The sequence below is a fragment of the Salvelinus alpinus genome, chromosome 20 (assembly GCF_045679555.1).
Source record: "Salvelinus alpinus chromosome 20, SLU_Salpinus.1, whole genome shotgun sequence".
NCBI lineage: Eukaryota > Metazoa > Chordata > Actinopteri > Salmoniformes > Salmonidae > Salvelinus > Salvelinus alpinus.
This window is the reverse complement of record NC_092105.1, coordinates 3398810-3425677: the sequence shown is the minus strand read 5'-3', so window position 1 is coordinate 3425677 and position 26868 is coordinate 3398810. Positions and strand designations below refer to the sequence as shown.

The window sequence follows — 26868 nt, the reverse complement described above, 5'->3', positions numbered from 1 at the left end:
GAGTGAGATCACGTTTGGACAGAGTGAGATCACGTTTAGGCAGAGTGAGATCACGTTTGGACAGAGTGAGATCACGTTTAGGCAGAGTGAGATCACGTTTGGACAGAGTGAGATCACGTTTGGACAGAGTGAGATCACGTTTAGGCAGAGTGAGATCACGTTTAGGCAGAGTGAGATCACGTTTAGGCAGAGTGAGATCACGTTTAGGCAGAGTGAGATCACGTTTGGACAGAGTGAGATCACGTTTGGACAGAGTGAGATCACGTTTGGACAGAGTGAGATCTCGTTTAGACAGAGTGAGATCTCGTTTAGGCAGTGTGAGATCACGGTTAGGCAGTGTGAGATCACGGTTAGGCAGTGTGAGATCACGGTTAGACAGTGTGAGATCACGTTTAGGCAGTGTGAGATCACGTTTAGGCAGAGTGAGATCACGTTTAGACAGAGTGAGATCACGTTTAGGCAGAGTGAGATCACGTTTAGGCAGAGTGAGATCACGTTTAGACAGAGTAAGATCACGTTTAGGCAGAGTGAGATCACGTTTAGGCAGAGTGAGATCACATTTGGACAGAGTGAGATCACGTTTAGGCAGAGTGAGATCACGTTTAGGCAGAGTGAGATCACGTTTAGACAGAGTGAGATCACGTTTAGGCAGAGTGAGATCACGTTTAGACAGAGTGAGATCACGTTTAGGCAGAGTGAGATCACGTTTAGGCAGAGTGAGATCACGTTTAGACAGAGTGAGATCACGTTTAGGCAGAGTGAGATCACGTTTAGGCAGAGTGAGATCACGTTTAGACAGAGTGAGATCACTTTTTGAGAACAATTGTTTTTGGAGGAGCTGACAAGTGTATAAAAATCGAGTACACAGCCATGCAATCTCCATAGACAAACACTGGCAGTAGAATGGCCTTACTGAAGAGCACAGTGACTTTCAACGTGGCACTGTCATAGGATGCCACCTTTCCAACAAGTAAGTTCTTAAAATGTCTGCCTTAGCCGCGAAGTGGTAGGCCACACAAGCTTACAGAACAGGACCGCCGAGTGCTGAAGTGCGTAAAAATCGTCTGTCCTTGATTTCAACAATCACCACCGAGTTCCAAACAAGAACAGTTTCTTCATGAAATTAGTTTCCATGGCTGAGCAGCCGCACACAAGCCTAAGATCACAATGCGCAATGCCAAGCGTTGGCTGGAGTGGTGTAAAGCTCACCGCCATTGGACTCTGTAGCAGTGAAAACGCGTTTCGCCATCTGGCAGTCTGACGGACTAATCTGGGTTTGGCGAATGCCAGGAGAATGTTACCTGCCCAAATGCATAGTGCCAACTGTAAAGTTTGGTGGAGGAGGAATAATGGTCTGGGGCTGTTTTTCATGGTTTGGGCCCTTTAGTTCCAGTGAAGGGAAATTTTAACGCTACAGCATACAATGACATTCTAGACCAGGGGTGTCAAACATACGGCCTGCGGGCCGGAACCGGCCCCCAGGGAGGTTCGATCAGGCCCGCAGGATAATTTGAAAGTGGAAAAAATGCATAAAAGACATGGAATTAATATTTTTAATTCGCTGCAATTCATGGATTATCCGCTAAGGGGCGCACTCTTTCCATCAGAGTAGAAGACAAGCCGCATCACTGAGACAGACTGAAAACAGCAGACGGTATCAATGCGCCATCTGCTGCTTGTTACGACGTTGTTAATACCTTGGTCTCTACCTCTCCGCTACACCCTCATTAGCCAAAATGTCGTTATCCAAACGGAGAAAAGTAGATAAGGAGTGTAGAATTTTCAAAGAAAAATGGACCACGTCCTATTTATTTACAGAGATGCACGGAAAACCTTCGTGCTTGGTGTGTTTGCAACAAGTTTCGGTATTGAAGGAATATAATATTCGACGCCACTACGAGACTCATCACAGCGAAAAAAAATTCCTTTCTTTAAAAGTCTCATTTAATCTTAAAGTGCATTACTATATTTTTCAGTACCAATTAAAGTTTTGTGCCTTTGTACAATCAGTGGGATCAGTTGCAATGCATATTTGTGAATGATAAAAGTAAATTGCACATTTGTCTAAGGAAATATGTGGTGTTTCATGAAATGTTTTGTAAAAGGATAGTTCATTCAATTTCAATATTTTCCTAATGTTCTTGTGCTTCTTTACACCAAAACAAAGGAAAGACATGATATTTTGGTTATTTATAGCAGAGTATGGTATAATTTTAATGGTCCGGCCCACTTGACATCTCCCTAGGCCGTATGTGGCCCACGATGCGAAATGAGTTTGACACCCCTGTTCTAGACGATTCTGTGCTTCCAACTTTGTGGCAACGGTTTGGGGAAGGCCCTTTCCTGTTTCAGCATGACAATGCCCCTGTGCACAAAGCAAGGTGCATACAGAAATGGTTTGTCGAGATTGGTGTGGAAGAACTTGACTGGCCTGCACAGAGCCCTGACCTCAACCCCATCGAACACATTTGGGATGAATTGGAACGCCGACTGTGAGCCAGGCCTAAGTCCCCTGCAGCAATGTTCCAACATCTAGTGGAAAGCCTTCCCAGAAGAGTGGAGGCTGTTATAGCAGCAATGTTCCAACATCTAGTGGAAAGCCTTCCCAGAAGAGTGGAGGCTGTTATAGCAGCAATGTTCCAACATCTAGTGGAAAGCCTTCCCAGAAGAGTGGAGGCTGTTATAGCAGCAATGTTCCAACATCTAGTGGAAAGCCTTCCCAGAAGAGTGGAGGCTGTTATAGCAGCAATGTTCCAACATCTAGTGGAAAGCCTTCCCAGAAGAGTGGAGGCTGTTATAGCAGCATTGTTCCTACATCTAGTGGAAAGCCTTCCCAGAAGAGTGGAGGCTGTTATAGCAGCAATGTTCCAACATCTAGTGGAAAGCCTTCCCAGAAGAGTGGAGGCTGTTATAGCAGCATTGTTCCTACATCTAGTGGAAAGCCTTCCCAGAAGAGTGGAGGCTGTTATAGCAGCAATGTTCCAACATCTAGTGGAAAGCCTTCCCAGAAGAGTGGAGGCTGTTATAGCAGCAATGTTCCAACATCTAGTGGAAAGCCTTCCCAGAAGAGTGGAGGCTGTTATAGCAGCAATGTTCCAACATCTAGTGGAAAGCCTTCCCAGAAGAGTGGAGGCTGTTATAGCAGCAATGTTCCAACATCTAGTGGAAAGCCTTCCCAGAAGAGTGGAGGCTGTTATAGCAGCAATGTTCCAACATCTAGTGGAAAGCCTTCCCAGAAGAGTGGAGGCTGTTATAGCAGCAATGTTCCAACATCTAGTGGAAAGCCTTCCCAGAAGAGTGGAGGCTGTTATAGCAGCAATGTTCCAACATCTAGTGGAAAGCCTTCCCAGAAGAGTGGAGGCTGTTATAGCAGCGAAGGGGGACCAACTCCATATTAATGCCTATGATTTTGGAATAAGATGTTTGATGAGCGGGTGTCCACATACTTTTGGTCATGTGGTGTAGTCATACGTACATTGGTGTGGCTCAAACTTTGGAACAGACTGTATTCGATGGTCCGTCACTCCGTTTACGTGACGCGTGTAGCTGCCTTTACACAATGACAGGGGGCAGCACTGAGCTAGCCTCCACCGTCACTTCCTGGAGTGACTCAAACTGTCCATGTCCCCATGGGACACCATCTGTCTTCATTTTGGCTTCAATGTGTTATTGAGTCTTTACATAGGAATGAATGAGTGTCACGTGATCCATCCGTGTCCATTCTTTTTACAGTCATTGTACTGTAGTATTTAACTGACTTACACCATAGATGTACTATAACACGGTAGTATTTAACTCTGACTTACACCATAGATGTACGAGGTAGTATTTAACTCTGACTTACACCATAGATGTACTATAACACGGTAGTATTTAACTCTTGACTTACGCAATGATGGTCTTCATGACGATGTCCTTGATCTTCTCCCAGATCAGCGTAGTGTTGACTCCCTTACAGCCCAGGTAATGCCACAGCGCCTTCAGAGCCCTGCGCCACACACACAGGTGCACGGAAACACAAGCACACCTGAGTCCAATTACAGAATGAAAACCCTGTCACGTGCTCCCGACATGTACGTACACCACCGTTCCAACAGGTTGGGGGGGGGGGGGTCACTTAGAAATGTCCTCGTTTATGAAAGAGTGTGCAAAGCTGTCATCAAGACAAAGGGTGTTATGGGAATTTTATGAATACTGACTAAATTAGAACTCATAGGAATCAAATTCCTCTAACAGGTGGCTATTTGAAGAATCTCTCAAATAAAATCTATTTTTGGTTACTACATGATTCCATGTGTGTTATTTCATAGTTTTGATGTCTTCACTATTATTCTACAATGTAGAAAATAGTAAAAATAAAGAAAAACCCTTGAATGAGTAGGTGTCCAAACTTTTGACTGGTACTGTATGTCTGTTATGTACTGCTGACTTGTCTGTCTGTCATGTATGTACAGTTGAAGTCAGAAGTTTACATACACCTTAGCCAAATACATTTAAACTCAGTTTTTCACAATTCCTGACATTTAATCCTAGTAAATATTCCCTGTCTTCGGTCAGTTAGGATCACCGCTTTATTTTAAGAATGTGAAATGTCAGAATAATAGTAGAGAGAATGATTTATTTCAGCTTTTATTTCTTTCATCACAATCCTAGTGGGTCAGAAGTTTACATAGACTAAGTTGACTCTGCCTTTAAACAGCTTGGAAAATTCCAGAAAATTATGTCATGGCTTTAGAAGCTTCTGATAGGCTAATTGACATCATTTGAGTCAATTGGAGGTGTACCTGTGAATGTATTTCAAGGCCGACCTTCAAACTCAGTGCCTCTTTGCTTGACATCATGGGAAAATCTAAAGAAATCAGCCAAGACCTCAGAAAAAAAATTGCAGACCTCCACAAGTCTGGTTCATCCTTGGGAGCAATTTCGAAACACCTGAATCCAATTTTTACTAGAATTAAATGTCAGGAATTGCGAAAAACTGAGTTTAAATGTATTTGGCCAAGGTGTATGTAAACTTCAACTTCAACTGTATGTCATGTCGTTCTGTCCGTCATGTATGTATGTATGTATGTATGTAATATATGTATGTAATGTATGTATTTATGTATGTATTTATGTATGTCTGTCTGTTTGTTATGTGCTACTGACATGCATGTAAGCAGGCATGAATGTAAGTCGCTTTGGACAAAAGGGTCAGCCAAATGGCATATATTTAACTTCTTGGTGACAGGGGGGCAGTATTGAGTAGCTTGGATGAATAAGGTGCCCAGAGTGAACTGCCTGCTCCTCAGTCCCAGTTGCTAATATATGCATATTATTAGTAGATTTGGATAGAAAACACTGAAGTTTCTAAAACTGTTTGAATGATGTCTGTGAGTATAACAGAACTCACATGGCAGGCAAAAACCTGAGAAAAAATCCAACCAGGAAGTGGGAAATCTGAGGTTGGTCGTTTTTCAACTCATTCCCTATTGAAGATACAGTGGGATATTGGTAATGTTGCACTTCCTACGTCTTCCACTAGATGTCAACAGTCTTTAGAACCTAGTTTGATGCTTCTACTGTGAAGTGGGGGCGAATGAGAGGGGAATGAGTCAGAGGTCTGGCAGAATGCTTTGAGCTCGTGACGCTCGTTCACGTGAGAGGTAGCTCGCGTTCCATCGCATTTCTGAAGACAAAGGAATTCTGGAACATTGGAACATTATTGAAGATTTATGTTAAAAACATCCTAAAGATTGATTCTATACATCGTTTGACATGTTTCTACGAACTGTAACGGAACTTTTTGGACTTTTCGTCCGACCTTTCGGCTGGACTTGCACGCGCGTTTGGATTTGTTTACCAAACGCCCTAACAAAGGAAGGTATTTGGACATAAAGGATGAACTTTATCGAACAAATCAAACATTTATTGTGGAACTGGGATTCCTGGGAGTGCATTCTGATGAAGATCATCAAAGGTAAGGGAATATTTATAATGCTATTTCTGACTTATGTTGACTCCAACATGGCGGATATCTCTTTGGCTGTTTTGGTCTCTGAGCGCCGTACTCAGATTATTGCATGGTTTGCTTTTTCCGTAAAGTTTAAAAAAAAATCTGACACAGCGGTTGCATTAAGGAGAAGTTTATCTAAAGTTCCATGTTTAATAGTTGTATCTTTATCAATGTTAATTATGAGTATTTCTGTGAATTGATGTGGCTCTCTGCAAAATCACAGCATGTTTTGGAACTACTCAACATAACACACCAATGTAAAATTAGATTTTTGGATATAAATATCCACTTTATCGAACAAAACATACATATATTGTTTAACATGAAGTCCTATGAGTGTCATCTGATGAAGATCATCAAAGGTTAGTGATTAATTTTATCTCTATTTCTGCTTTTTGTGACTCCTCTCTTTGGCTGGAAAAATGGCTGTGTTTTTCTGTGACTTGGTGGTGACCTAACATAATCGTTTGTGGTGCTTTCGCCGAAAAGCCTATTTGAAAATCAGACACTGTGGCTGGATTAACGAGAATTGTATCTTTAAAATTGTGTATAATACTTGTATGGTTGAGGAATTTTAATTATGAGATTTTTGTTGTTTTGAATTTGGCGGCCATCACTTTCACTGGATGTTGGCGGGGTGGGACGCTACCGTCCCGAATATCCCAGAGAGGTTAAACAATAAGGCACGAAGGGGTGTGGTATATGGCCAATATACCACGGCTAAGGGAGGTTCTTAGTGCCTGGATACAGCCCTTAGTCGTGGTAAATTGACCATATACCACAAACCCCTGAGGTGCCTTACTGCTGTTATAAACTGGTTACCAACGTAACTAGAGCAGTAAAAATACATGTTTTGTCATTCCGTGGAATACGGTCTGATATACCACAGCTGTCAGCCAATCAGCATTCAGGGCTGGAACCACCCAATTTGTAATATCCAATAAAACATGGTTACCACTTGTGTCCCTGGCAGGCCTTGTCACTGTCATTGCTCTGATAGTCTGAGTTCTTCTTGTTGACGCTGTAGTTGGTCAGGTGCATGAACTTGTTGCCAAGGCTTTTCATAGACGACGAATACCTACAGAGGAGAACAAATACTGTGACCAATCATTACGCTGAACACCCGACACAGGGACCAATCATTACACTGAACACCCGACACAGTGACCAATCATTACACTGAACACCCGACACAGTGACCAATCATTACGCTGAACACCCGACACAGTGACCAATCATTACACTGAACACCCGTCACAGTGACCAATCATTACACTGAACACCCGACACAGGGACCAATCATTACGCTGAACACCCGACACAGGGACCAATCATTACACTGAAAGCCCGTCAGTGACCAATCATTACACTGAACACCCGACACGGTGACCAATCATTACACTGAAAGCCCGTCAGTGACCAATCATTACACTGAACACCCGACACGGTGACCAATCATTACACTGAAAGCCCGTCAGTGACCAATCATTACACTGAACACCCGACACAGTGACCAATCATTACGCTGCTGAACACCCGTCACAGGGACCAATCATTACGCTGAACACCCGTCACAGGGACCAATCACTACACTGAACACCCGACCAATCATTACACTGAACACCCGACCAATCATTACACTGAACACCCGACCAATCATTACACTGAACACCCGACCAATCATTACACTGAACACCCGACCAATCATTACACTGAACACCCGACCAATCATTACACTGAACACCCGACCAATCATTACACTGAACGCCCGACCAATCATTACACTGAACGCCCGACCAATCATTACACTGAACACCCGACCAATCATTACACTGAACACCCGACCAATCATTACACTGAACACCCGACATAGTGACCAATCATTACGCTGAACACCCGACCAATCATTACACTGAACACCCGACCAATCATTACACTGAACACCCGACCAATCATTACACTGAACACCCAACCAATCACTACACTGAACACCCAACCAATCACTACACTGAACACCCGACCAATCACTACACTGAACACCCGACCAATCACTACACTGAACACCCGACCAATCACTACACTGAACACCCGACCAATCACTACACTGAACACCCGACCAATCATTACGCTGAACACCCGACACAGGGACCAATCATTACACTGCTGAACACCCGACCAATCACTACACTGAACACCCGACCAATCATTACGCTGAACACCCGTCACAGGGACCAATCATTACACTGAACACCCGACACAGGGACCATATGGGAACATGTTGATAGAGACACACACAGTATGAGCCATTATAAAAGCTCATACATGCTACATAACACATCTATAACACATCTATAACACATCTATAACACATCTATAACACATCTATAACACATCTATAACACATCTATAACACGCTCTGAAGCCTTATACCTGCAGGCTTTATGGAAATCTTTCAAAGACGGAGATAAATAACTGAAACGGGTGACTGAACGAAACAGGTAACATATTAAAACAAATAATGACTTACTTGCAGCTGGCGAAACGGACGAGTCCATCTTGGAAGATGTAAACACGGAGCGGGTCGTAAGACGTCACGTACACATAGATACGCAGGTCAAACTTATTCCCACTGATGAGATAGGGCTTGTGGAGATACCTGAGAGAGATACAACACGCAACGTTGAGACTCCGAGACAATCCTGAAGCAACGGTAATGTTATTATCATAATCCATTTCAGTTTACTGGTCAATCACACTAGACTGGCTGGTCCCAGGTCTGCTTGCTCCGTCTCGCCAAGGTCCTATAGTCATGAGACGGCCCCAACAGATCTGGGACCAGGCTAAAATCACATTCACAACACTAGAAGTACGGCCCCAACAGATCTGGGACCAGGCTAAAATCACATTCACAACACTAGAAGTACGGCCCCAACAGATCTGGGACCAGGCTAAAATCACATTCACAACACTAGAAGTACGGCCCCAACAGATCTGGGACCAGGCTAAAATCACATTCACAACACTAGAAGTACGGCCCCAACAGATCTGGGACCAGGCTAAAATCACATTCACAACACTAGAAGTACGGCCCCAACAGATCTGGGACCAGGCTAAAATCACATTCACAACACTAGAAGTACGGCCCCAACAGATCTGGGACCAGGCTAAAATCACATTCACAACACTAGAAGTACGGCCCCAACAGATCTGGGACCAGGCTAAAATCACATTCACAACACTAGAAGTACGGCCCCAACAGATCTGGGACCAGGCTAAAATCACATTCACAACACTAGAAGTACGGCCCCAACAGATCTGGGACCAGGCTAAAATCACATTCACAACACTAGAAGTACGGCCCCAACAGATCTGGGACCAGGCTAAAATCACATTCACAACACTAGAAGTACGGCCCCAACAGATCTGGGACCAGGCTAAAATCACATTCACAACACTAGAAGTACGGCCCCAACAGATCTGGGACCAGGCTAAAATCACATTCACAACACTAGAAGTACGGCCCCAACAGATCTGGGACCAGGCTAAAATCACATTCACAACACTAGAAGTACGGCCCCAACAGATCTGGGACCAGGCTAAAATCACATTCACAACACTAGAAGTACGGCCCCAACAGATCTGGGACCAGGCTAAAATCACATTCACAACACTAGAAGTACGGCCCCAACAGATCTGGGACCAGGCTAAAATCACATTCACAACACTAGAAGTACGGCCCCAACAGATCTGGGACCAGGCTAAAATCACATTCACAACACTAGAAGTACGGCCCCAACAGATCTGGGACCAGGCTAAAATCACATTCACAACACTAGAAGTACGGCCCCAACAGATCTGGGACCAGGCTAAAATCACATTCACAACACTAGAAGTACGGCCCCAACAGATCTGGGACCAGGCTAAAATCACATTCACAACACTAGAAGTACGGCCCCAACAGATCTGGGACCAGGCTAAAATCACATTCACAACACTAGAAGTACGGCCCCAACAGATCTGGGACCAGGCTAAAATCACATTCACAACACTAGAAGTACGGCCCCAACAGATCTGGGACCAGGCTAAAATCACATTCACAACACTAGAAGTATCATTCTCACGGTGCTGACGTACTTCTGCACCAGGAGCGGTCTCTTGCATGGCATCTGACTCCACTTGTGAATAACCTGGATCCCAATACCCCGAGCAGACGCAGGCTACAGGAGAGAGAGAGAGAGGGAAGGATTATTTTACCCCGAGCAGACGCAGGCTACAGGAGAGAGAGGGGGAAGGATTATTTTACCCCGAGCAGACGCAGGCTACAGGAGAGAGAGGGGGAAGGATTATTTTACCCCGAGCAGACGCAGGCTACAGGAGAGAGAGGGGGAAGGATTATTTTACCCCGAGCAGACGCAGGCTACAGGAGAGAGAGAGAGAGGGAAGGATTATTTTACCCCGAGCAGACGCAGGCTACAGGAGAGAGAGAGAGAGGGAAGGATTATTTTACCCCGAGCAGACGCAAGCTACAGGAGAGAGAGAGAGAGGGAAGGATTATTTTACCCCGAGCAGACGCAGGCTACAGGAGAGAGAGAGAGAGGGAAGGATTATTTTACCCCGAGCAGACGCAGGCTACAGGAGAGAGAGAGAGGGGGAAGGATTATTTTACCCCGAGCAGACGCAGGCTACAGGAGAGAGAGATGGAACGATTGTTAAACCTGGCACCATCCTTACGTTGAAGCATCATGCTGTGGGGATGACTGGCAGACTAGTCAGGATGGAGTGAAAGATGAACGAAGCAAAGTACAGAGAGATAATGAAAAATGAATGAAAATCTGCTCCAGAGCGCTCAGGACCTCAGACTGGGGCGAAGGTTCACCTTCCAACAGGACTACAACCCTAAGCACACAGCCAAGACAACGCAGGAGTGGTGTGGGACAAGTCTCTGAATGTCCTTGAGTGGTCCAGCCAGAGCCCGGACTTGAACCCGATCGAACATCTCTGGAGAGACCTGAAAATAGCTTTTCAGCATCGCTCCCCATCCAACCTGACAGAGCTTGAGAGGATCAGCAGAGAAGAACGGGAGAAACTCCCCAAATACAGGTGTACCAAGCTTGTAGCGTCATACCTAAGAAGACTGGAGGCTGTAATCGCTGCCAAAGGTGCTTCAACAAAGTACTGAGTAGAAGGTCTGAATACTTATGTAAAATTCAACAAACCTGTTTTTGCTTTGTCATTATGGGATATTGTGTGTAGGTTGATGAGGGAAAGAAACGATTTAATCCATTTTCGAATAAGGCTGTAACGTAACAAAATGTGGAAAAAGTCAAGGGGTCTGAATACTTTCTGAAAGCATTGTACAGCCAGTACCAACACACATCCCCTACACCGCCAGTACTAATACACATCCCCTATACCGCCAGTACCAACACACATCCCCTACACCGCCAGTACCAACACACATCCCCTACACCGCCAGTACCAACACACATCCCCTACACCGCCAGTACCAACACACATCCCCTACACCGCCAGTACTAATACACATCCCTTATACAGCCAGTACCAACACACATCCCCTACATCGCCAGTACCAACACACATCCCCTACATCGCCAGTACCAACACACATCCCCTACACCGCCAGTACCAACACACATCCCCTACACCGCCAGTACCAACACACATCCCCTATACCGCCAGTACCAACACACATCCCCTACACCGCCAGTACCAACACACATCCCCTACACCGCCAGTACCAACACACATCCCCTACACCGCCAGTACCAACACACATCCCCTACACCGCCAGTACCAACACACATCCCCTATACCGCCAGTACCAACACACATCCCCTACATCGCCAGTACCAACACACATCCCCTATACCAACACACATCCCCTACACCGCCAGTACCAACACACATCCCCTACACCGCCAGTACCAACACACATCCCCTATACCGCCAGTACCAACACACATCCCTACACCGCCAGTACCAACACACATCCCCTACACCGCCAGTACCAACACACATCCCCTACACCGCCAGTACCAATACACATCCCCTATACCGCCAGTACCAACACACATCCCCTACACCGCCAGTACCAACACACATCCCCTATACCAATACACATCCCCTACACCGCCAGTACCAACACACATCCCCTACACCGCCAGTACCAACACACATCCCCACACCGCCAGTACCAATACACATCCCCTACACCGCCAGTACCAACACACATCCCCTATACCAACACACATCCCCTACACCGCCAGTACCAACACACATCCCCTACACCGCCAGTACCAATACACATCCCCTATACCAACACACATCCCCACACCGCCAGTACCAACACACATCCCCTACACCGCCAGTACCAACACACATCCCCTACACCGCCAGTACCAATACACATCCCCTACACCACCAGTACCAACACACATCCCCTACACCGCCAGTACCAATACACATCCCCTATACCGCCAGTACCAATACACAACCCCTATACCGCCAGTACCAATACACATCCCCTACACCGCCAGTACCAACACACATCCCCTACACCACCAGTACACATCCCCTACACCGCCAGTACCAACACACATCCCCTACACCGCCAGTACCAATACATATCCCCTATACAGCCAGTACCAACACACATCCCCTACAACGCCAGTACCAACACACATCCCCTATACCGCCAGTACCAACACACATCCCCTACACCGCCAGTACCAACACACATCCCCTACACCGCCAGTACCAATACACATCCCCACACCGCCAGTACCAACACACATCCCCTATACCAACACACATCCCCTACACCGCCAGTACCAACACACATCCCCTACACCGCCAGTACCAACACACATCCCCTACACCGCCAGTACCAACACACATCCCCTACACCGCCTGTACCAACACACATCCCCTACACCGCCAGTACCAATACACATCCCCACACCGCCAGTACCAACACACATTCCCTACACCGCCAGTACCAATACACATCCCCACACCGCCAGTACCAACACACATCCCCTATACCAACACACATCCCCTACACCGCCAGTACCAAAACACATCCCCTACACCGCCAGTACCAACACACATCCCCTACACCGCCAGTACCAATACACATCCCCTACACCGCCAGTACCAACACACATCCCCTATACCGCCAGTACCAACACACATCCCCTACACCGCCAGTACCAACACACATCCCCTACACCGCCAGTACCAACACACATCCCCTACACCGCCAGTACCAATACACATCCCCTATACCGCCAGTACCAATACACATCCCCTACACCGCCAGTACCAACACACATCCCCTACACCGCCAGTACCAACACACATCCCCTATACCAATACACATCCCTACACCGCCAGTACCAACACACATCCCCTATACCAACACACATCCCCTATACCGCCAGTACCAACACACATCCCCTATACCGCCAGTACCAACACACATCCCCTATACCAATACACATCCCCTACACTGCCAGTACCAACACACATCCCCTATACCAACACACATCCCCTATACCGCCAGTACCAACACACATCCCCTATACCGCCAGTACCAACACACATCCCCTATACCGCCAGTACCAATACACATCCCCTACACCGCCAGTACCAACAGACATCCCCTACACCGCCAGTACCAATACACATCCCCTACCCCGCCAGTACCAACACACATCCCCTACACCGCCAGTACCAATACACATCCCCTACACCGCCAGTACCAACACACATCCCCTATACCAACACACATCCCCTATACCGCCAGTACCAACACACATCCCCTACACCGCCAGTACCAACACACATCCCCTATACCGCCAGTACCAACACACATCCCCTACACCGCCAGTACCAACACACATCCCCTACACCGCCAGTACCAACACACATCCCCTACACCGCCAGTACCAATACACATCCCCTACACCGCCAGTACCAACACACATCCCCTACACCGCCAGTACCAACACACATCCCCTATACCAATACACATCCCTACACCGCCAGTACCAACACACATCCCCTATACCAACACACATCCCCTATACCGCCAGTACCAACACACATCCCCTATACCGCCAGTACCAACACACATCCCCTATACCAATATACATCCCCTACACCGCCTGTACCAACACACATCCCCTACACCGCCTGTACCAACACACATCCCGTACACCGCCAGTACCAATACACATCCCCACACCGCCAGTACCAACACACATTCCCTACACCGCCAGTACCAATACACATCCCCACACCGCCAGTACCAACACACATCCCCTATACCAACACACATCCCCTACACCGCCAGTACCAAAACACATCCCCTACACCGCCAGTACCAACACACATCCCCTACACCGCCAGTACCAATACACATCCCCTACACCGCCAGTACCAACACACATCCCCTATACCGCCAGTACCAACACACATCCCCTACACCGCCAGTACCAACACACATCCCCTACACCGCCAGTACCAACACACATCCCCTACACCGCCAGTACCAACACACATCCCCTATACCGCCAGTACCAACACACATCCCCTACACCGCCAGTACCAATACACATCCCCACACCGCCAGTACCAACACACATCCCCTATACCAACACACATCCCCTACACCGCCAGTACCAACACACATCCCCTACACCGCCAGTACCAACACACATCCCCTACACCGCCAGTACCAACACACATCCCCTACACCGCCTGTACCAACACACATCCCGTACACCGCCAGTACCAATACACATCCCCACACCGCCAGTACCAACACACATTCCCTACACCGCCAGTACCAATACACATCCCCACACCGCCAGTACCAACACACATCCCCTATACCAACACACATCCCCTACACCGCCAGTACCAAAACACATCCCCTACACCGCCAGTACCAACACACATCCCCTATACCGCCAGTACCAACACACATCCCCTACACCGCCAGTACCAACACACATCCCCTACACCGCCAGTACCAACACACATCCCCTACACCGCCAGTACCAATACACATCCCCTATACCGCCAGTACCAATACACATCCCCTACACCGCCAGTACCAACACACATCCCCTACACCGCCAGTACCAACACACATCCCCTATACCAATACACATCCCTACACCGCCAGTACCAACACACATCCCCTATACCAACACACATCCCCTATACCGCCAGTACCAACACACATCCCCTATACCGCCAGTACCAACACACATCCCCTATACCAATACACATCCCCTACACTGCCAGTACCAACACACATCCCCTATACCAACACACATCCCCTATACCGCCAGTACCAACACACATCCCCTATACCGCCAGTACCAACACACATCCCCTATACCGCCAGTACCAATACACATCCCCTACACCGCCAGTACCAACAGACATCCCCTACACCGCCAGTACCAATACACATCCCCTACCCCGCCAGTACCAACACACATCCCCTACACCGCCAGTACCAATACACATCCCCTACACCGCCAGTACCAACACACATCCCCTATACCAACACACATCCCCTATACCGCCAGTACCAACACACATCCCCTACACCGCCAGTACCAACACACATCCCCTATACCGCCAGTACCAACACACATCCCCTACACCGCCAGTACCAACACACATCCCCTACACCGCCAGTACCAACACACATCCCCTACACCGCCAGTACCAATACACATCCCCTATACCGCCAGTACCAATACACATCCCCTACACCGCCAGTACCAACACACATCCCCTACACCGCCAGTACCAACACACATCCCCTATACCAATACACATCCCTACACCGCCAGTACCAACACACATCCCCTATACCAACACACATCCCCTATACCGCCAGTACCAACACACATCCCCTATACCGCCAGTACCAACACACATCCCCTATACCAATATACATCCCCTACACCGCCTGTACCAACACACATCCCCTACACCGCCTGTACCAACACACATCCCGTACACCGCCAGTACCAATACACATCCCCACACCGCCAGTACCAACACACATTCCCTACACCGCCAGTACCAATACACATCCCCACACCGCCAGTACCAACACACATCCCCTATACCAACACACATCCCCTACACCGCCAGTACCAAAACACATCCCCTACACCGCCAGTACCAATACACATCCCCTACACCGCCAGTACCAACACATATCCCCTACACCGCCAGTACCAACACACATCCCCTATACCGCCAGTACCAACACACATCCCCTACACCGCCAGTACCAACACACATCCCCTACACCGCCAGTACCAACACACATCCCCTACACCGCCAGTACCAATACACATCCCCTATACCGCCAGTACCAACACACATCCCCTACACCGCCAGTACCAACACACATCCCCTCTACCAATACACATCCCTACACCGCCAGTACCAACACACATCCCCTATACCAACACACATCCCCTATACCGCCAGTACCAACACACATCCCCTATACCGCCAGTACCAACACACATCCCCTATACCGCCAGTACCAACACACATCCCCTATACCAATACACATCCCCTACACTGCCAGTACCAACACACATCCCCTATACCAACACACATCCCCTATACCGCCAGTACCAACACACATCCCCTATACCGCCAGTACCAACACACATCCCCTATACCGCCAGTACCAACACACATCCCCTACACCGCCAGTACCAACAGACATCCCCTACACCGCCAGTACCAATACACATCCCCTACCCCGCCAGTACCAACACACATCCCCTACACCGCCAGTACCAATACACATCCCCTACACCGCCAGTACCAACACACATCCCCTATACCAACACACATCCCCTATACCGCCAGTACCAACACACATCCCCTACACCGCCAGTACCAACACACATCCCCTATACCGCCAGTACCAACACACATCCCCTACACCGCCAGTACCAACACACATCCCCTACACCGCCAGTACCAACACACATCCCCTACACCGCCAGTACCAATACACATCCCCTACACCGCCAGTACCAACACACATCCCCTACACCGCCAGTACCAACACACATCCCCTATACCAATACACATCCCTACACCGCCAGTACCAACACACATCCCCTATACCAACACACATCCCCTATACCGCCAGTACCAACACACATCCCCTATACCGCCAGTACCAACACACATCCCCTATACCAATATACATCCCCTACACCGCCAGTACCAACACACATCCCCTATACCAACACACATCCCCTATACCGCCAGTACCAACACACATCCCCTATACCGCCAGTACCAACACACATCCCCTATACCGCCAGTACCAATACACATCCCCTACACCGCCAGTACCAACAGACATCCCCTACACCGCCAGTACCAATACACATCCCCTACACCGCCAGTACCAACACACATCCCCTACACCGCCAGTACCAATACACATCCCCTACACCGCCAGTACCAACACACATCCCCTATACCAACACACATCCCCTATACCGCCAGTACCAACACACATCCCCTATACCGCCAGTACCAACACACATCCCCTATACCGCCAGTACCAACACACATCCCCTATACCGCCAGTACCAACACACATCCCCTATACCGCCAGTACCAATACACATCCCCTATACCGCCAGTACCAATACACATCCCCTATACCGCCAGTACCAACACACATCCCCTATACAGCCAGTACCAACACACATCCCCTATACCGCCAGTACCAACACACATCCCCTACACCGCCAGTACCAACACACATCCCCTATACAGCCAGTACCAATACACATCCCTACACCGCCAGTACCAATACACATCCCCACACCGCCAGTACCAACACACATCCCTACACCGCCAGTACCAATACACATCCCCACACCGCCAGTACCAACACACATCCCCTATACCGCCAGTACCAACACACATCCCCTATACCGTCAGTACCAATACACATCCCCTACACCGCCAGTACCAACACACATCCCCACACCGCCAGTACCAATACACATCCCCTACACCGCCAGTACCAACACACATCCCCTATACCAACACACATCCCCTACACCGCCAGTACCAACACACATCCCCTACACCGCCAGTACCAATACACATCCCCTATACCAACACACATCCCCACACCGCCAGTACCAACACACATCCCCTACACCGCCAGTACCAACACACATCCCCTACACCGCCAGTACATATCCCCTACACCGCCAGTACCAACACACATCCCCTACACCGCCAGTACCAATACACATCCCCTACACCGCCAGTACCAATACACATCCCCTACCCCGCCAGTACCAACACACATCCCCTACACCGCCAGTACCAATACACATCCCCTACACCGCCAGTACCAACACACATCCCCTATACCAACACACATCCCCTATACCGCCAGTACCAACACACATCCCCTACACCGCCAGTACCAACACACATCCCCTATACCGCCAGTACCAACACACATCCCCTACACCGCCAGTACCAACACACATCCCCTACACCGCCAGTACCAACACACATCCCCTACACCGCCAGTACCAATACACATCCCCTATACCGCCAGTACCAATACACATCCCCTACACCGCCAGTACCAACACACATCCCCTACACCGCCAGTACCAACACACATCCCCTATACCAATACACATCCCTACACCGCCAGTACCAACACACATCCCCTATACCAACACACATCCCCTATACCGCCAGTACCAACACACATCCCCTATACCGCCAGTACCAACACACATCCCCTATACCAATATACATCCCCTACACCGCCTGTACCAACACACATCCCCTACACCGCCTGTACCAACACACATCCCGTACACCGCCAGTACCAATACACATCCCCACACCGCCAGTACCAACACACATTCCCTACACCGCCAGTACCAATACACATCCCCACACCGCCAGTACCAACACACATCCCCTATACCAACACACATCCCCTACACCGCCAGTACCAAAACACATCCCCTACACCGCCAGTACCAATACACATCCCCTACACCGCCAGTACCAACACATATCCCCTACACCGCCAGTACCAACACACATCCCCTATACCGCCAGTACCAACACACATCCCCTACACCGCCAGTACCAACACACATCCCCTACACCGCCAGTACCAACACACATCCCCTACACCGCCAGTACCAATACACATCCCCTATACCGCCAGTACCAACACACATCCCCTACACCGCCAGTACCAACACACATCCCCTATACAGCCAGTACCAACACACATCCCCTATACCGCCAGTACCAACACACATCCCCTACACCGCCAGTACCAACACACATCCCCTATACAGCCAGTACCAATACACATCCCTACACCGCCAGTACCAATACACATCCCCACACCGCCAGTACCAACACACATCCCTACACCGCCAGTACCAATACACATCCCCACACCGCCAGTACCAACACACATCCCCTACACCGCCAGTACCAACACACATCCCCTATACCGTCAGTACCAATACACATCCCCTACACCGCCAGTACCAACACACATCCCCACACCGCCAGTACCAATACACATCCCCTACACCGCCAGTACCAACACACATCCCCTATACCAACACACATCCCCTACACCGCCAGTACCAACACACATCCCCTACACCGCCAGTACCAATACACATCCCCTATACCAACACACATCCCCACACCGCCAGTACCAACACACATCCCCTACACCGCCAGTACCAACACACATCCCCTACACCGCCAGTACATATCCCCTACACCGCCAGTACCAACACACATCCCCTACACCGCCAGTACCAATACACATCCCCTACACCGCCAGTACCAATACACATCCCCTACCCCGCCAGTACCAACACACATCCCCTACACCGCCAGTACCAATACACATCCCCTACACCGCCAGTACCAACACACATCCCCTATACCAACACACATCCCCTATACCGCCAGTACCAACACACATCCCCTACACCGCCAGTACCAACACACATCCCCTATACCGCCAGTACCAACACACATCCCCTACACCGCCAGTACCAACACACATCCCCTACACCGCCAGTACCAACACACATCCCCTACACCGCCAGTACCAATACACATCCCCTACACCGCCAGTACCAATACACATCCCCTACACCGCCAGTACCAATACACATCCCCTACACCGCCAGTACCAATACACATCCCCTACACCGCCAGTACCAATACACATCCCCTACACCGCCAGTACCAATACACATCCCCTACACCGCCAGTACCAACACACATCCCCTATACCGCCAGTACCAACACACATCCCCTACACCGCCAGTACCAACACACATCCCCTACACCGCCAGTACCAACACACATCCCCTACACCGCCAGTACCAAAACACATCCCCTACACCGCCAGTACCAACACACATCCCCTACACCGCCAGTACCAACACACATCCCCTATACCAATACACATCCCTACACCGCCAGTACCAACACACATCCCCTATACCAACACACATCCCCTATACCGCCAGTACCAACACACATCCCCTATACCGCCAGTACCAACACACATCCCCTATACCAATATACATCCCCTACACCGCCAGTACCAACACACATCCCCTATACCAACACACATCCCCTATACCGCCAGTACCAACACACATCCCCTATACCGCCAGTACCAACACACATCCCCTATACCGCCAGTACCAATACACATCCCCTACACCGCCAGTACCAACAGACATCCCCTACACCGCCAGTACCAATACACATCCCCTACACCGCCAGTACCAACACACATCCCCTACACCGCCAGTACCAATACACATCCCCTACACCGCCAGTACCAACACACATCCCCTATACCAACACACATCCCCTATACCGCCAGTACCAACACACATCCCCTATACCGCCAGTACCAACACACATCCCCTATACCGCCAGTACCAACACACATCCCCTATACCGCCAGTACCAACACACATCCCCTATACCGCCAGTACCAATACACATCCCCTATACCGCCAGTACCAATACACATCCCCTATACCGCCAGTACCAACACACATCCCCTATACAGCCAGTACCAACACACATCCCCTATACCGCCAGTACCAACACACATCCCCTACACCGCCAGTACCAACACACATCCCCTACACCGCCAGTACCAATACACATCCCCTATACCACCAGTACCAACACACATCCCCTACAACGCCAGTACCAACACACATCCCCTATACCGCCAGTACCAACACACATCCCCTACAACGCCAGTACTAATACACATCCCCTATACCGCAAGTACCAACACACATCCCCTATACCGCCAGTACCAACACACATTCCCTATACCGCCAGTACCAACACACATCCCCTATACCGCCAGTACCAACACACATCCCCTATACCGCCAGTACCAACACACATCCCCTACACCGCCAGTACCAACACACATCCCCTACACCGCCAGTACCAACACACATCCCCTACACCGCCAGTACTAATACACATCCCCTACATCGCCAGTACCAACACACATCCCCTACATCGCCAGTACCAACACACATCCCCTATACCGCCAGTACCAACACACATCCCCTATACCGCCAGTACCAACACACATCCCCTACACCGCCAGTACCAACACACATCCCCTACACCGCCAGTACCAACACACATCCCCTATACCGCCAGTACCAACACACATCCCCTACACCGCCAGTACCAACACACATCCCCTACACCGCCAGTACCAACACACATCCCCTACACCGCCAGTACCAATACACATCCCCTATACCACCAGTACCAACACACATCCCCTACATCGCCAGTACCAACACACATCCCCTATACCAACACACATCCCCTACACCGCCAGTACCAACACACATCCCCTACACCGCCAGTACCAACACACATCCCCTATACAGCCAGTACCAATACACATCCCTACACCGCCAGTACCAATACACATCCCCACACCGCCAGTACCAACACACATCCCTACACCGCCAGTACCAATACACATCCCCACACCGCCAGTACCAACACACATCCCCTACACCGCCAGTACCAATACACATCCCCTACACCGCCAGTACCAATACACATCCCCTACACCGCCAGTACCAACACACATCCCCACACCGCCAGTACCAATACACATCCCCTACACCGCCAGTACCAACACACATCCCCTATACCAACACACATCCCCTACACCGCCAGTACCAACACACATCCCCTACACCGCCAGTACCAATACACATCCCCTATACCAACACACATCCCCACACCGCCAGTACCAACACACATCCCCTACACCGCCAGTACCAACACACATCCCCTACACCGCCAGTACATATCCCCTACACCGCCAGTACCAACACACATCCCCTACACCGCCAGTACCAATACATATCCCCTATACAGCCAGTACCAACACACATCCCCTACACCGCCAGTACCAACACACATCCCCTACACCGCCAGTACCAACACACATCCCCTACACCGCCAGTACCAATACACATCCCCTACACCGCCAGTACCAACACACATCCCCACACCGCCAGTACCAATACACATCCCCTACACCGCCAGTACCAACACACATCCCCTATACCAACACACATCCCCTACACCGCCAGTACCAACACACATCCCCTACACCGCCAGTACCAATACACATCCCCTATACCAACACACATCCCCACACCGCCAGTACCAACACACATCCCCTACACCGCCAGTACCAACACACATCCCCTACACCGCCAGTACATATCCCCTACACCGCCAGTACCAACACACATCCCCTACACCGCCAGTACCAATACATATCCCCTATACAGCCAGTACCAACACACATCCCCTACACCGCCAGTACCAACACACATCCCCTACACCGCCAGTACCAATACACATCCCCTACACCGCCAGTACCAACACACACCCCCTACACCGCCAGTACCAGTACACATCCCCTACACCGCCAGTACCAACACACACCCCCTACACCGCCAGTACCAATACACATCCCCTACACCGCCAGTACCAATACACATCCCCTACACCGCCAGTACCAATACACATCCCCTACACCGCCAGTACCAATACACATCCCCTACACCGCCAGTACCAATACACATCCCCTATACCGCCAGTACCAATACACATCCCTATACCGCCAGTACCAACACACACCCCCTATACCGCCAGTACCAACACACATCCCCTACACCGCCAGTACCAACACACATCCCTATACCGCCAGTACCAACACACCCCCTATACTGCCAGTACCAACACACATCCCCTATACCAACACACATCCCCTACACCGCCAGTACCAACACACATCCCCTATACCAACACACATCCCCTACACCGCCAGTACCAACACATCCCCTATACCGCCAGTACCAATACACATCCCCTATACCAACACACATCCCCTACACCGCCAGTACCAACACATCCCCTATACCGCCAGTACCAACACACATCCCCAGTACCAATACACATCCCCTACACCGCCAGTACCAACACACATCCCCTACACTGCCAGTACCAACACACATCCCCTACACTGCCAGTACCAACACACATCCCCTACACCGCCAGTACCAATACACATCCCCTACACCGCCAGTACCAATACACATCCCCTACACCGCCAGTACCAACACACATCCCCTACACCGCCAGTACCAACACACATCCCCTACACCGCCAGTACCAACACACATCCCCTATACAGCCAGTACCAATACACATCCCCTACACCGCCAGTACCAACACACATCCCCTATACCAACACACATCCCCTACACCGCCAGTACCAACACACATCCCCTACACCGCCAGTACCAATACACATCCCCTATACCAACACACATCCCCACACCGCCAGTACCAACACACATCCCCTACACCGCCAGTACCAACACACATCCCCTACACCGCCAGTACATATCCCCTACACCGCCAGTACCAACACACATCCCCTACACCGCCAGTACCAATACATATCCCCTATACAGCCAGTACCAACACACATCCCCTACAACGCCAGTACCAACACACATCCCCTACACCGCCAGTACCAATACACATCCCCTACACCGCCAGTACCAACACACACCCCCTACACCGCCAGTACCAGTACACATCCCCTACACCGCCAGTACCAACACACACCCCCTACACCACCAGTACCAATACACATCCCCTACACCGCCAGTACCAATACACATCCCCTACACCGCCAGTACCAATACACATCCCCTACACCGCCAGTACCAATACACATCCCCTATACCGCCAGTACCAATACACATCCCTATACCGCCAGTACCAACACACACCCCCTATACCGCCAGTACCAACACACATCCCCTACACCGCCAGTACCAACACACATCCCTATACCGCCAGTACCAACACACCCCCTATACTGCCAGTACCAACACACATCCCCTATACCAACACACATCCCCTACACCGCCAGTACCAACACATCCCCTATACCGCCAGTACCAATACACATCCCCTATACCAACACACATCCCCTACACCGCCAGTACCAACACATCCCCTATACCGCCAGTACCAACACACATCCCCAGTACCAATACACATCCCCTACACCGCCAGTACCAACACACATCCCCTACACTGCCAGTACCAACACACATCCCCTACACCGCCAGTACCAATACACATCCCCTACACCGCCAGTACCAATACACATCCCCTACACCGCCAGTACCAACACACATCCCCTACACCGCCAGTACCAATACACATCCCCTACACCGCCAGTACCAACACACATCCCCTATACAGCCAGTACCAACACACATCCCCTACACCGCCAGTACCAACACATCATACTAATACACATCAAGGCTATGTCCCAAATGCCATTATTCTCTAGAACCAGAGCTAAAGTATCGCACTATATAGGGAAGTGTCATTTCGGACACATTCTTAGACTCGGTGAAACAAAAAGGTCCAAACCCAGGAGAAATGCACCGTCACCAGGAAATGGAAGCTAGGAGAAATGCACCGTCACCAGGAAATGGAAGCTAGGAGAAATGCACCGTCACCAGGAAATGGAAGCTAGGAGAAATGCACCGTCACCAGGAAATGGAAGCTAGGAGAAATGCACCATCACCAGGAAATGGAAGCTAGGAGAAATGCACCATCACCAGGGAATGGAAGCTAGGAGAAATGCACCATCACCAGGGAATGGAAGCTAGGAGAAATGCACCATCACCAGGAAATGGAAGCTAGGAGAAATGCACCATCACCAGGAAATGGAAGCTAGGAGAAATGCACCGTCACCAGGAAATGGAAGCTAGGAGAAATGCACCGTCACCAGGAAATGGAAGCTAGGAGAAATGCACCGTCACCAGGGAATGGAAGCCAGGAGAAATGCACCATCACCAGGAAATGGAAGCTAGGAGAAATGCACCATCACCAGGGAATGGAAGCCAGGAGAAATGCACCATCACCAGGAAATGGAAGCTAGGAGAAATGCACCATCACCAGGGAATGGAAGCCAGGAGAAATGCACCATCACCAGGAAATGGAAGCTAGGAGAAATGCACCATCACCAGGAAATGGAAGCTAGGAGAAATGCACCATCACCAGGAAATGGAAGCTAGGAGAAATGCACCATCACCAGGAAATGGAAGCTAGGAGAAATGCACCATCACCAGGAAATGGAAGCTAGGAGAAATGCACCGTCACCAGGAAATGGAAGCTAGGAGAAATGCACCGTCACCAGGAAATGGAAGCTAGGAGAAATGCACCGTCACCAGGAAATGGAAGCTAGGAGAAATGCACCGTCACCAGGAAACGGAAGCCAGGAGAAATGCACCATCATTAGGAAACGGAAGCCAGGAGAAATGCACCGTCACCAGGGAACGGAAGCCAGGAGAAATGCACCGTCACCAGGAAACGGAAGCTAGGAGAAATGCACCATCATCAGGGAACGGAAGCCAGGAGAAATGCACCGTCACCAGGGAACGGAAGCTAGGAGAAATGCACCGTCACCAGGGAACGGAAGCCAGGAGAAATGCACCGTCACCAGGGAACGGAAGCCAGTTGAAATGCACCGTCACCAGGGAACGGAAGCCATTTCAGACACAGCCCAAAACTGATTTAGATATACTATCCACCTACCGGCTTGATGATCCATTTCTGCCTGCTACCACTGTCCTCCCAGGCTTTCCTCAGCAGCTTGATGTCCTGAGGAAGAACGAAGGAGCGAGGGAAGAAGCTGAATTCCCTCTTACCAAACTGAGCCTGCATCTTAGACAGGTTCCTCCACAGACGGTCTTTACGACCGATCTGGAACGAGCCGGGGAAGTGGTTCAACTAGAGAGAACACACAGAGAGACAAGTCAATAATGCAGATCGAATCAATAATAATCAATATGATTCTTGTTTAGCTGGTGCTTTTATCTGGTCTCAGATCCCTAGGAGTTGGCAATATGGCACAAAATGATCTGGGACCAGGCTAGCATTATCCCTTCATTGATTCTTTTTAAATATGGAGCCAATTTCTTTTAAGCAATTTTATTTCCATGAATGATAAAAACACATCTCTCTCGTCTCTCCGCAGCAGACATACAGTGGATTCATAAAGGATTTACAGCCTTATTCTAAAGCGGATTAAATAAACATTTTCACTCATCAATCTACACACTATACCCCATAATTTT

The 26868-nt window shown here is 49.5% G+C and overlaps 1 protein-coding gene across 5 annotated transcripts in view; it reads right to left on the bottom strand.

Annotated features, from left to right (window-relative positions):
* LOC139546211 (pneumococcal serine-rich repeat protein-like) overlaps nt 1-26868 on the bottom strand; it is a 92454-nt gene that overhangs the window by 44390 nt on the left and 21196 nt on the right. For 4 of the 5 annotated variants that reach the window (XM_071354331.1, XM_071354333.1, XM_071354332.1 and 1 more), the window contains exons 8-12: nt 26327-26521; nt 10130-10212; nt 8523-8651; nt 6951-7073; nt 3890-3988 (exon numbers count right to left, since the gene is read on the bottom strand). In XM_071354331.1, the coding sequence (XP_071210432.1) occupies nt 3890-3988; nt 6951-7073; nt 8523-8651; nt 10130-10212; nt 26327-26521 (629 nt within the window). The remainder of the gene's footprint in view (nt 1-3889; nt 3989-6950; nt 7074-8522; nt 8652-10129; nt 10213-26326; nt 26522-26868) is intronic. The other variant, XM_071354334.1, reaches the window with a different exon arrangement.